General features: G+C 39.2%; 2 protein-coding genes across 2 annotated transcripts in view; one reads left to right on the forward strand and one right to left on the reverse strand.

Annotated features, from left to right (window-relative positions):
- Positions 1 to 5,474, forward strand: part of itgb8 (integrin, beta 8) — a 46,337-nt gene extending 40,863 nt beyond the window's left edge. Inside the window, exons 14-15 of the mRNA XM_056480351.1 lie at positions 1,817 to 1,977; positions 4,198 to 5,474. Coding sequence (XP_056336326.1) covers positions 1,817 to 1,977; positions 4,198 to 4,332 — 296 coding nt within the window. The 3' untranslated portion in view covers positions 4,333 to 5,474. The remainder of the gene's footprint in view (positions 1 to 1,816; positions 1,978 to 4,197) is intronic.
- A 4,096-nt stretch (positions 5,475 to 9,570) lies between these two features.
- Positions 9,571 to 12,753, reverse strand: sp8a (sp8 transcription factor a). Its single transcript, XM_056480383.1, has 2 exons — positions 12,655 to 12,753; positions 9,571 to 11,906 (listed from the first exon to the last, which is right to left on the reverse strand). Exons 1-2 carry the CDS (start codon positions 12,673 to 12,675, stop codon positions 10,707 to 10,709), a joined length of 1,221 nt encoding a protein of 406 aa, XP_056336358.1. The 5' UTR covers positions 12,676 to 12,753; the 3' UTR covers positions 9,571 to 10,706.
- Between the last annotated feature and the right edge of the window lie 540 nt (positions 12,754 to 13,293).

Here is a 13,293-nt window from a genome sequence, read left to right on the forward strand (position 1 = left end):
ATTTTGGGGACATTCCATAAGTTGCTATAGTTTTTATACTGTACAAACTGTATTTTCTATCCCACTATACCCCAATCCTATCTCTAAAGCCAGCTCTCACAGGAAACATGTGCATTTCTTATGCCGACATTGCATCTAAACTTAAAACATTGTCAAAGTAACCCGACAAAGTGGAATATCCCGGACGAGCCCCCACAAATAATACATCCGTTTTATGATGTTTTAACAAAAGAACCCCAACTACAATTTTGGGAATCTTATTGCAGAGAGAACAAATACACACACAGTCTCAAATATATACACACACTCACACATACTCACACACAATAATTTTTTTGTGAATTGTGGGAACATTTCATTCGTTTCTATTGCTATTATACTGTACAAACTGTATTTTCCATCTCCCTATACCTCAACCCTATCGCTAAGCCAAACCCTCACAGGAAACATGTGCATTTATTATGCCGACGTTGCAGCAAAACTCAAAACACTGGCAAAGTAACTATACGCAGTGGAATATCCCGGACGAGCCCCCACAAATACTACATCCTTTTACAATGTTTTAACGAAAGGACCCCAACTGCAATTTTGGCAAATCTTATTGCAGAGATAACAAGTACATACACAGTCTCAAACATACACACAGTCACATACTCACACACATTTTTTTTTGTGAATTTTGGGGACATTCCATAAGTTGCTATAGTTTTTATACTGTACAAACTTTATTTTCTATCCCCCATACCCCAATCCTATCTCTAAAGCCAGCTCTCGCAGGAAACATGTGCATTTCTTATGCCGACGTTGCAGCAAAACTCAAAACACTGGCAAAGTAACCCGACACAGTGGAATATCCCGGACGAGCCCCCACAAATACTACATCCTTTTACAATGTTTTAACGAAAGGACCCCAACTACAGTTTTAGAAATCCAATAAAGAGAAAGCACAGAAGAATCAGTGCTCTCAAGCCATAATGGTGTCGGCTGTGTTTATAGGCATTCATTTGATGCAGAAGTATTTATTGGGCTTAACCCTTACCCTGAACCTAACCGTAACCCAATTCTGACCTTAACCCTAAAAACCAAGTCTTGACCCCCAAACAGCCTTTTAAAGTGGTGCCAGAATCAAATAAAATGTCCTGGTTTTACTCCCTGCTCATTCAGAGGGTCCAAAACTGAACTGGATACTTGTCTTTCTGGGGACTTCCCATAGACGTAATGATGTTTATACTGTACAGACTGTATATTTACTCCCTCAACCTCTAAATCCAACCCTCATAGGAAACATTCTACATTATAATATACAAAATACTTCATTCTGTGTGATTTATGAGCTGTTTCCCTCATGGGGACCAAAAAAAGCGTTCCCACAAGGTCAAAATGTACTGATATTGCTATACTTGTGGGGACATTTGTTCACACGATGTAAGGAATACAAAGCACACACACACACACAATGGCTCCTGCTGTTCTCCAGGCAGAAGTGAGAGGGTGTGGGCTGTGTCCTAATCATCATTTGAGTGAGTGACTTTATAAGTGAGAATGTGCTCAGTCAAGAGACCTAAACATCCCACGGGAGTGTGAAAACACTGCTGAGATCACTTTAATATCTTCGTTGTTTTCCTCAGACAGTAACCACCTCATTTAGAAAGACCACTTTCACTTAAAGCCAATAAACATCACACTAAATATGATATTTTAAGTGATAGCTATCAGCATTAGAGCCTTCCAAAAAAAATTCCTGTGGATAAGTGTGTGATCATATAAAAACTGGAGGCTTTCCTCTGCTTCATGGTTTGTTTTCTGTGTTGAACAGTGTGTGTTTGGAGCCGGCGGTACTTTAAGACCTTTCTTAGCGTCTTCCTGCTGACCGTCACACTGGGCATCGGGATGTTGGCCGGCGTCCGGCAGCTGCTGAGAATTACAGACCGCTCCTGCATCTCCAAGACTGAGCCGCAGTTCGAGCACACACACAAGGTGAACTTTATACAGTTGTGGACATCTGTTGTTCATCAACTTTTGACACAATGAAGCTAAGTGATGTTTAAGTTAAATACAAAGTTAAAACATCCAAAGAATCTACTACAGTTGAAATCAAAATTATTCGTCCTTCTGTGTAATTTGTATTATTAATTTTTATAATATATCCCATGTGATGTCATTTTTTTATGATTATTATTCAGGTGAACGTCTTATTTCTTTTAGTTTTTACTGTAAAAGTATTTATTGAAACAATTTTAAGGTCAATATTATTAGCCCAGAGTGGCACGGTGGCTCAGTGGTTAGCACTGTGGCCTCACAGCAAGAAGGTCGCTGGTTCGAGTCCCGGCTGGGTCAGTTGAAATTTCTGTGTGAAGTTTGCATGTTCATGTTGGCGTGGGTTTCCTCCGGGTGCTCCGGTTTCCCCCACAGTCCAAACACATGCGCTGTAGGTGAATTGATTAACAAAATTGGCCGTAGTATGAGTGCGAGAGTGTATGGGTGTTTCCTAGTACTCGGTTGCAGCTGGAAGGTCATCCGCTCTGTAAAAAAAAAAAGTATATGCTTGAAAAGTTGGCGGTTCATTCTGCTGTGGTGACCCCTGATAAATAAGGGACTAAGCTGAAGGAAAATCAATGAATGAATATTATTAGCCCCTTTAAGAAATATTTATCTGATTGTTTACAGAACAAATCATTGTTATACAATAACTTGACTAGGTAACCTGATTAATTTAATAGCACTTTAAGCTGAATACTAATATCTTGCAAAGTAATTAGGAAAATATTATGCATTGTAATGATATATAATCTTATAAATTAGTTATTAAAACTATTACATGCAAAAATGTGTTGAACAAATCTGACATTTTTAAGCTAAGTAACACTCGGAATTTATTTTAAAGGACTAAAATTTCACTGAAGCATAATAATTTTGACTTCAACTGTATATAAACAAATTTAGATTATTTTCATGGATATAAATAAGATTGTATGCATGCTTATGACAACTCTTATTAAGTGTCATTAGCTCATTTATGCCATTTTCAGTGATGACATTGTTTGAGATGTGTTTGTTATGACAATTTGACATACACATCATAACAACTCGACAACATTTCAACTCGAAATTGTCACGACAACATAACGTGTCATAAATCCGTCATAAACATGATTGTCATTATAACTGTGTCGTGAATTTTATATCAGCATCATTCATATTTTTTTTACCTCAAATGCAGTGGCATAAATTGAATTCGTCATTAAATATTAATGTCATTAAATATTAATGATGCTGTTTAACTTAAACGCATAGGTATAAATCACAAAAATCTTGAGAAAATTAAAATGTACGTTATATATGAAGATATACATATTATCCTGCAAGTTCCAAAGTGCTAATATTAATTTTATTAAAAATTATATTGGTGGTTTTTTCGTCAACTGTTTATTATATGCAGCCTTGAGAGAACTAAAAAGTGTGTGTGTGTGTGTGTGTGTGTGTGTGTGTGTGTGTGTGTGTGTGTGTGTGTGTGTGTGTGTGTGTGTGTGTGTGTGTGTGTGTGTGTGTGTGTGTGTGTATTACAATGACTTCATTTGATCAAAGTAGTATTACAATTTAGAATAAGTATTTTCGACATAATTATTTATTATTATGTATTCCTGTGGGGGCAACACTGTAGCGCAGTGGTTAGCACTGTGGCCTCACAGCAAGAAGGTCACTGGTTCGAGTCCCGGCCAGGGTCAGTTGGCATTTCTATGTGGAGTTTGCATGTTTTCCCCGTGTTGGCGTGGGTTTCCTCCTGGTGCTCCGGTTTCCCCCACAGTCCAAACACATGCGCTGTAGGGGATTGAATAAACTAAATTGGTCCGAGTGTGTGTGAATGAGTGCGTTTGGATGTTTCCCAGTACTGGGTTGCAGCTGGAAGGACATCTGCTGTGTAAAACATATGCTGGATAAGTTGGCGGTTCATTCCGCTGTGGCGACTCCTGATGAATAAAGGGATTAAGCTGAAGGAATTGATTCAGAGCATCAATACTCTAGTATTTATAGCATAATGAATGTGTTTACTATCACTATTGGTGCAAATTAATGCATAAAAGAACACAAACTTGAAATTACAAAGAGGTTTTGCTGATAAAATAAAGCTTTCAGAAATAAAATAGACATGCATGAACTATCGCTGATCTCTGTCTGTTGTTGAATCTCATATTACAGGACTCATCTTACATCCCGACGAGCAGCGAGAAAACCATCACCTACAGGAGAGACCGTCTGCCCAACCACCCGGTGGAGATGCACACACACATACCCACACACACACACAAGATGCCCATCGGGGACGCCTGGTAGGGACACAAACAAGCACTACCTGAATGAAAACACAATCCTGAAGCACTTACTTCACCACAGCGGTATCTTCAGTGGCTTTACTGAGGCTTCTTTTCGTTACGTGTCTAATTTATTATCTTCAGTGGCATTAAGAGCAGGAGAGAGAGAGAGATATGAAGATTCCTGTTAAACTTGTGTGGTTTCTGGGCCATTTTTCTGTGCTTCTCCAGTCGTCTCTCTGTTTTTTTACGCTTATAGTTTGTTCATTTGCATCCATTGGTGGATGTGAGAGAGTTTTTACACTACAGACTCTGGCTGTGTTCAGAATAGCATACTAGCACACTGCTTGTACACTGAAAAAAAATAAGCATTGGATTGACTCATTTTTTTAAGGTAGCTGGTTGTAAACTATTTATATGGGCTGGATTTAGACAAATAAATTAAGTCAAACTTTAATTTGTTTCAAATTAGCCCATATTTATTGTTTGCAACCATTTATTCATTCGTTTTCCTTCGGCTCACTCCCTATTCCCGAGGTAGCCACAGCGGAATGAACCACCAACTATTCCAACATATGTTATACCTAGCGGATGCCCTTTCAGTCGCATCTCAGTATTGGGAACACCCGTACACTCTTGCATTCACGCACACACTCGTACACTACGGCCAATTTAGTTTCCTCAATTCCCCTATAGTACATGTGTTTGGACTATGGGGGAAACTGGAGTACCCGGAGGAAACACAGGCCAATTCGGGGAGAGCATGCAAACTCCACACAAATCCCAACTGGCCCGGCCGGGACTTGAACCAGCAACCTTCTTGAACTGAGCCACCGTGCCGCCTGTTGGCAACCAGTTACCTTAAAAATGTAGTAAATTCAATGAAACACAGTATACACTACATGTAAACTACTTGTTGTACACTGCGAGAACTGAATTTACAGTTTTAGTAACGCTTTATATTAAGGTGTCCTTGTTATATGTACATAAAATAGTAATTATGCATAGTTGCATGCAGCTAAATCTAAACCTAACCATAATATATAGTAAGCACACTGTATAAGTAAGCACAAATATGCAGATTTTGCTGCTTGTTTAAATTACTTATTTAAAGGGCACGTAGTTTACCTCTTTTTTATGATTTAATATTAATATTAAGGTTCTTCTGAGTGTGCCAGTTTAGGTTCAGTTTAAAACACAATTCAGATTTTTTTATTATAATGTGTTAAAAGTGTCATGTTGGGGGCGTGTCCACAGCTCGCTGATTTAGGGGTGTGTTGCTTCACATGTAAATTAGTTTCGGCTTCCCACCAATGTAACAAGGGGGCGGGGCCATGAGCTCACCCACTCTGCGTTTGCAACAGTCTGACAGGAAGACGGAGAAGGAGAGAGAGAGGATCACCATTCAGTCGTACATGTACGACTCGGACACAGACCAAGCAGAGAGTACAAAATCATGTGTCTTTGTATAGTTTTACAGCCAACTGTGTGCTAGTTTCAAGTGCCGAGCTTGTACACAGAAACTAATAACCACGCACACTGAATTAACTTTGACTGAGGCACCGGATGCGCCGCTCGAAGCCGCGACACGGCACACCAGACACTCTCTGTGGCGCAGCAGAAACATGAAGTGTCCCGAATCGTTGCGCCATGCATTTTTGAATTCTAAACATAGGTTTCTGCAGCGGTCCGCGGCGCCCAGCCGTCGATTTGAGTGTACCCTGATAGAAACCTATGTTTAGAATTCTAAAACGCATGCTAGTTAAGATCACAGGGAGCTTCTGGGATCGCGAGAAATGCAAACGGCTGAAGTATAAGGTAGACTCAATGAGAAGTACACATGTTTGCAAACCTACCTAAAGATACAATCAATAATTCCGATTAGAGCGATAATGTGGAGAATATTGATCTTGTGTTGAGCCCAATGAGCCTTGCATCTAAAAATAGAGCTAGCGTGTTCCTTTAGTGATATCGCTTCGACTCACGCTGAAAATGGCGGACGTGAATCAACCAACTGAGGATATGATGACGCGCCTGTCAATCAATATTGGTGGGCGGGGGGACTGCTCTCCTACGTCAGGCAGCGGTCGATTTGAAAACCGCTCCAATTGGTCCACCGTTTTTATGTTGTTAAATTGAAAATCGAAGTGTGCTTATATCACCCCAATATGACGCTCTATACACCATACATGCACATATGGCTGTCCAAACAGCTTGAAAAGTAGATTTTTTACCATAGGTGCCCTTTAAAATTAGATGAAACAACACAATTCTTTTGATTTTTGGGGGGACAACGTAATTGTTTTATTTTCAATCTACTTAAATGTATTAAGTTAGCTTAATCGATTTGTGTGGGGATGAATAAATTGCATGAAACTGTACATGTAGTTAATCAATTTTACCCTCTTAAATTAATTTTAGGAGTGTAACTAACAAGGACACCTTAAAATAAAGTGTAACCCTATTTAATGTTTTCCAGAATAAACATTTAAACATTCTCAAACCCAGATATGTTAACTCGAGAAGCAAAATGAATTAGGATATTTAACATATGTATATTTGGTTATGCTTTAAACATAAAGCAAGTGTATAACAATATTTTACTGACCCTACTGGCAGATTTTTGTCTTGTTTTTAGTATATCTTTAAGAAAACAAAGCATTTTGTTTTGCTTCTCAATTAAATACATCTTGATTTTAAGATATTTGGACTGGAAAACAAGTCTAAAGGACCAAGCACTCTCAAGTTGTTCTTCTAGTAATAATTTACAGTGTATTTCTGCTGTGTGCATGCAGAAAACAGGGCTTTAATGCATTTGCAAGCATGTCCAACATGCTAAAAAAAAGCATGTCTTGTTCCACAATGCGATAAGCTCGACATTTCCAGCATGAAGCATCCGTGTTTAACATCACTTTCTGAAAGGCATTACTACACAAATAATAATCAATGGTGCTAAAAGACTTTTTAGATTTTATTTTTTAGACATTCTTTAAGTTTAGTTTGTGTGCTTTTACTTTATTGATCAAATTTTTCTATTTTATTTGTGTATTTTTTCATTTTATTTATGCTTTAGTCTTTTTAAGTGCTTTAATTTAATATTTTTGTTTATTTATTTTCAATTTTAGTGCATTAAAAATGCTACATTTATTTTTTGTAATGATAACCAAGCGGTACAGTGCTATTTGGAATGCTTATGCATACCAGTTTATCGCATGACTATTATGGAAAAGCATGCAAGCGTTGAATGATATCATAAAAATAGCATGCATTATCTATTGTTTTGTGAGCTCATGTGACACCGGTGTGAAATGTTATTTGCATACTGCATGCTTAAAGTGCCATTGTCAGTATGCAGTATGCATCAAGCAGTTAGCCAGTATTCAGTTCTGAACACGGTTTGGAAACCCCTATCCTGCTGACTTGGATTAGTCCGCCCTCTAGTGTTCAACACGCGCTCAACCATTCCTAATTATCAAAGTAATTTTGTCTCTTGAAGTTTTTTTTATTTTTATTTAATAGAGTGTTAAGATTGCATTCCTGTTTATTGAATGTGTTAATATTTAAAGCAGAGATCTAAATTATTATCTGCACTTTGCCAGCTTAATTGAAGCTGTATATCTACATGATTCCCTGGTAGAACTGGAGATTGAAAGAAGTTTTGTTCCTACACTAGTAAGTACAGATTTGTGTTGATTATTTACCTGCTGGTCGGTATTTTTATCTGTTGTCGTGAACTACTGAAGGCCCGTTTGGGCCAATATCATGGTACGAACCCTCGCGGTCAAATTAGCATTCCTCTGGCGCTAATAAAAATGCAGATTTAACATGTTGTTTACATTGGGAGAACATTAAACGTATTTATTTGTAGTTGTTTTCTCTGTTTTGTTAGAAATAAATGCTGTCTAGTCCTTTTTGTAGTGTGAACAGATCCTGGTAAGAGCAATACAACTTTAGCATGTGTAAAGTGTGACTGCACATGTTTGTTTGGTTGTGTTTGTGAATGTACTTTGGGTTAATTAAACACAATCCTCCTCACACCAGCCGATGTACTGTTGTAGCCAGTTGAAATTGAATCAATAAAAACATAACACAATATTTCGGTCAACTGTGTCATAATTTACGTAGTTTTATATAAAAGCATAGGTAAATAATAGGCTAGCCTATCATTCGGAATTCAGTCAAGTTTCTGTGAAAGCGGGCGCCATTTTAAAACGAAATGTGTGACACCTCCGGGGTTTGTTTCCAGGTATTTTACACAGGTATTACACTGTCCATTTAGTAGCTTGATATTGCAAACGATATTTTATTACAATATGCATGTACAGTATTACGGTGCTTTAGCCTATATTTTTTGTTGTTTTCCTCTATTTTGTGTTGATCCTTTAGTTGACTACACACATATTTGCTGTTTGTTCAAACAACTTATTTAAAATTAGCTAAAACAACACAATTATTAAGGTTTTTTTGGGACAACCCAATTGTTTTAAGTTCAATTCACTTAAATTTGTTACATATTAACTTAATCGATTTGTCTTGGGACATCATGAAGCAATTGTTTGGAATCGTGCATGTTTTACAGTGTAATAAGCTCGTGCTTTACAAAATATGGTGGATAAGATGTATAATGTTTAATAATATTGTTTCTAAACGTTTGCACTTTTGATTAAAATAATTTTCAGGCCTTTTGAACTGCTGTTCGGTCATTTGCCACCAAGAGGCGCTAAATACTCAGATAAGCGTTGATGAAATAATTAAATCCAATGTCGCCAGGTCACAAATATAATTGATTTTGATGTAGGCCCTAAACTTTTTATTTTTAACTACACTTGCGTGATTTGACTTAAGAATTAATTATAGGCTAGGGTAATTATGATTTTAGCAAGGGTATAGGATGAGATAAACTTCCAATACAGATCTGTTTTAAAGTCACTAAGGGACGTTTCAATTATAGGTTAAAACCTTTTCTATATCCTAGATTGCAGATGAAAACGCATCGTTTACAATATTTCTCTAATTTGTGAGTTTATATTTCAGACAATGCATTTCATATAAACCGAATATAGTATCAAGACCAATCAAAATAGAGCATGATTAAGTTCAGTTTTTTTTACACTATTAAAAATAAACTCAGATAGCCTCAAATGCATTATACTAACTGTTTTGTTTCTTGTACCGCTAGTTCTCTTCGGGTCATGTAGGCTGAAATAAACTCAAATGTCGCAACTAAAACAGTCACCAACCCACAGAACACATAAAACAGTCCAAGTCAAATGTGACTTTATTATCTCAAAGTAAACGGTCAGTAAATACAAACACACATGCTCAATTAAATAATAATAATAAAACAAATGATAAACAAAAGACGATCGAGTTGATCCGATCCCGAAATTATAAATATAGATTCAAAGTGCGACTCTGATAGACTTCAAAGCACAAATCAAACTCGATGATAAATAGAGTTTTAAGACAATCCTATGTACAATTTCACTTTGCATTGAGAAGAGTTGAGATTCACTGTCATAGATAACAACTGCACGATGAAATTAAGACTAATGTACAAAAGCGCACTTTTGACCTCCAGATGATGCGCGGATTTTAACATGGTCCGTAGATTCACTCGGGCAGAGACTTTGTGTTTCAAAATCAAGGAGCACAAAATAAAACAGTTTGGTTGAGTAAAAACAAATGTGCAGCTGTTAAGAAATAAAATCCTTGATTTCGTATCTTAAGTAATGAAGTGCCCTTAACAGATCTGGAGTGAATGGAGAATCTGGAGATGCAGCGCAAAATAAGTTCAGCAGTTCGTTTCATTTTTACCTGCATTACGAGGTTATTTGATCACTTTATTCATAAAGTAATAGTTTAAATATCCAAGAACACCTGAGAGAGACCTTCTGAAGATTTACAGTCAATTATCATAATTTTTTTTTGAACATTTGCGTCTAATCTCATAAATCCACTGGCCTTTAAATGCGCACTGAACATTCTTAAACATTAAGGCTCGTCGATGCCTCTTGAACACACATAAACATCTTAACTTCTTATCAAGAATAAGAGTTGCTCTTTCCTAAATATAAAGGTTCTTTATTGGCACCTGTGGCTCAGGTTTCCATTCTGAAACAGTTCTTTGTAGTGGAAAAGTTTTCTTTATTTGGACTATTAATTTCAGAAGTTTTCAAAACGAAACAAACCCTTTTAGAAGCTTTATTTTAGAGAATGTGCGGCTCTTTGGAGATTAAACTGTTTGCTGCTGTTTATTATTCGGTTCTTCAGATTTGTACGCGCCAGATCATCTTCCAATTAATTTGAGAATAAAGTTATATTTAAATTATGTTTTGTTTCTAATATGAACCTTTATCTTTAAGAATGCACTCGTGCAACGCGTTTTAGTTCTTTTCAGAGTCCGTTCTGAACGGGTTCTGTGTTGTGGATCATTTCCGGGGACTGGCAGGCTGGGCTGCCCGGTACACTCTGTTCGCTGTCGGTATCGCTGCCCTTTTTAACCCCGTTAGACCCGGGTTCCCCGGCGCTGTGCGTTTTTACGTGTTTACTGAGATGATCGCTGCGCATGAAGCGCTTGTTACACACTGGACAGGAGAATCTCTTTTCCCCGGTGTGTGTGCGTAAATGCCGCTGGAGCTCGTCGGATCTGGTGAAGCGCTTCCCACAGAAGAGCCAGTTACACACGAACGGCCTCTCACCGGTGTGCCAGCGCAAATGCGCCTTGAGATGAGAGGTCTTTCCGTATACTTTCCCGCAACCCGGGATGTGGCAGCTGTGAAGGCCCTTTCTGCGCAGACTGGCCCCCGCGGGCCCCAGCCTCTCCGCTTCCTGACAGTTCGGACAGTCGCAGGTCGCTCTGCCAGAGTAGCGCCTGGTGGAGGAACGCGGAGACCCGGCCAGCGGCACCACAGGAGACCCTGCTAAAACCGCGCTGTTGGCACCAGGGCTGCTGTCTGTGTAGGTGGCGGAGAGAACTGGTTTGAACCCGTCCATCAGGTGCTGCCCACTGCTCAGGAGATGTGGAGACGGGCTGGCACTGAACGCGGAATGAGTGAGGGAGGAATAGTCTGAGTTATAGCCGCTCAGGGGCGAATGCAAAGACGTCTGGAGCGCGGCACCGTTTGCGCTTTGAACATCAATCCAACCTGTGCCAACATCCCACCAGGAGGATCCGCTTCCATCCCCGGAGGAGATGCCAGCATGCGCGGATTTAAACCACGTTTCATACGGGTGCGCGACGCTCATCCTTGGGTAAATCCCCTGGAGAGAGTCCACTTTTGAGATGAACACTGACTGCGCGCTCGGGTCCTGAGAACTGTTGGCGACTGAAGTTTGAAACACCGGATATTCGTTTCCAAACGGGCTGGTGGAGGTGGTGGTGCCCGTTAAGGAGAACGAGCTGTTGGCGCTGAAAGTGTCGTTCCTCTGCGTGCCGAACGGAGAGAGAGAGCAGCTGCTGGGCGCCGCGCGTTTCCACGGGTGAAAGCCGCCTTTCCCAAACGAGCCGCTGTCCGAGGAGGGACTCGAGCTCCCGATTTTGTTACAGGTTGCTGCTAACATGGCCAATGGAGTGGATCCTACCCTCGGTTCCTCCTGTTCGCATAAAAACACATTGTTTCAAGACAGAAACTATACCAAGGACTTTGGTGCATTGCAAATTATAAACACTTTATGAAAACGCGCACAATTAGACTAGTATTCTCACAATTATATTTTTTCCAAAGAAATCATTATAGTTCATGAAAATACAGCAGTTAATCACGCTGGACCTTTTTTGTTGCGTTAAATCGACTTATTTACCAAAGCAAAAGTTGCAGTTGTTTAAATTCATCCCGCTGTGTTTTTATTCTTGTATTAAACTTTACCGAGTCTGTACTGCCATCGGCAACACAGCTCATAAAAACAAAAAGTTCCAGTTGGAACCAGTTTTACAGTCTGATCCTTTAAGACAACACTTGACTCAGTTTAAATATATGTAAACCTTATGTATTAAGGACCCAGCAAAACCATAATGAAATATGCCTATATCGATTCTCTTTAATGTCCTTTTTTAGTTAGGAATAATTTGATCCCGTGGTCTTCAAAGAAATATTCGACGAACATTATTTCCAATCAACAGTTTAAGAATCGGAAACCTTCAGCATGCTCCTGTAACCTTAATCTAGCCTAACAGGTCAGCATTACGCACGGATTACGCACCATCAGTCATATCACTATCGTATATTAATGTAAACATCAGATTAAATAATCTTAAATTCGTCTCATTTCAGTTGAAAATCCCCAACAGACGCACGAAAAATGTCCCAGCCAGCTTAACGCATAGAGATGCATCTGTACTCACCCCAAGAAGTGAAGTTGCCATCACCTGCGAAAGGTCTTTACATTTATAAGTCCCTCGGCTCTTTTGGAGACTTTTACCGCCCACCGCTGCACAAATGCTTTCGGCTCGGGCTTTGAAGATCCACCAGATCCCGTGCGACCAATCAGATCAGCTGAAATCCACGGGAATGCGCGTTCGGCGATGATGTCATCTCGGTGACGTGTTGCGCTGGTAATTGTTTACAAGTGGAAGGAGGGACGGGGGAGTCAACCTTTACTATTCTTTTTTATTATTATTTGGGAAACCCATGTAAGGGTAACTAATATTTTATTCTAATGAGATGCTGGTGGATGTTTTTTTTCACGCAGTGCAACATTTAACACAAATAAATCAATTTAAATGAACTAAATATTAAATATAAATATTAAAACCTGTGTTTTTTTTATTATGCGTCAGAGTTTTTAACCCGGGTTGGCGAGGGCGTGGATGGAGGGCGGAAGTGGGTGTTGCACGTGGTGGAGCAGCAGCTTCACACACAACAGGAGATGAACATCGTCCACGAGCTCTGTCCTCTTTCATCTCATTCACAACAGAGATTCATGTGCGCCTATAATCCAGTTTCTGATCTCATTTAGGCTACTCATGGCAATGAGAAACACT

The sequence above is a fragment of the Danio aesculapii genome, chromosome 19 (assembly GCF_903798145.1).
Source record: "Danio aesculapii chromosome 19, fDanAes4.1, whole genome shotgun sequence".
In the NCBI taxonomy this organism is placed as follows: domain Eukaryota; kingdom Metazoa; phylum Chordata; class Actinopteri; order Cypriniformes; family Danionidae; genus Danio; species Danio aesculapii.

Bases quoted from the DNA above. Each gene is read 5' to 3' on its own strand.
- sp8a (XM_056480383.1), bottom strand. From the start codon at position 12,675: ATGGCAACTTCACTTCTTGGG. The intron at 11,907-12,654 runs GTGAGTACAGAT...TTATGCGAACAG, and splicing joins TGGCAACTTCACTTCTTGGG to GAGGAACCGAGGGTAGGATC.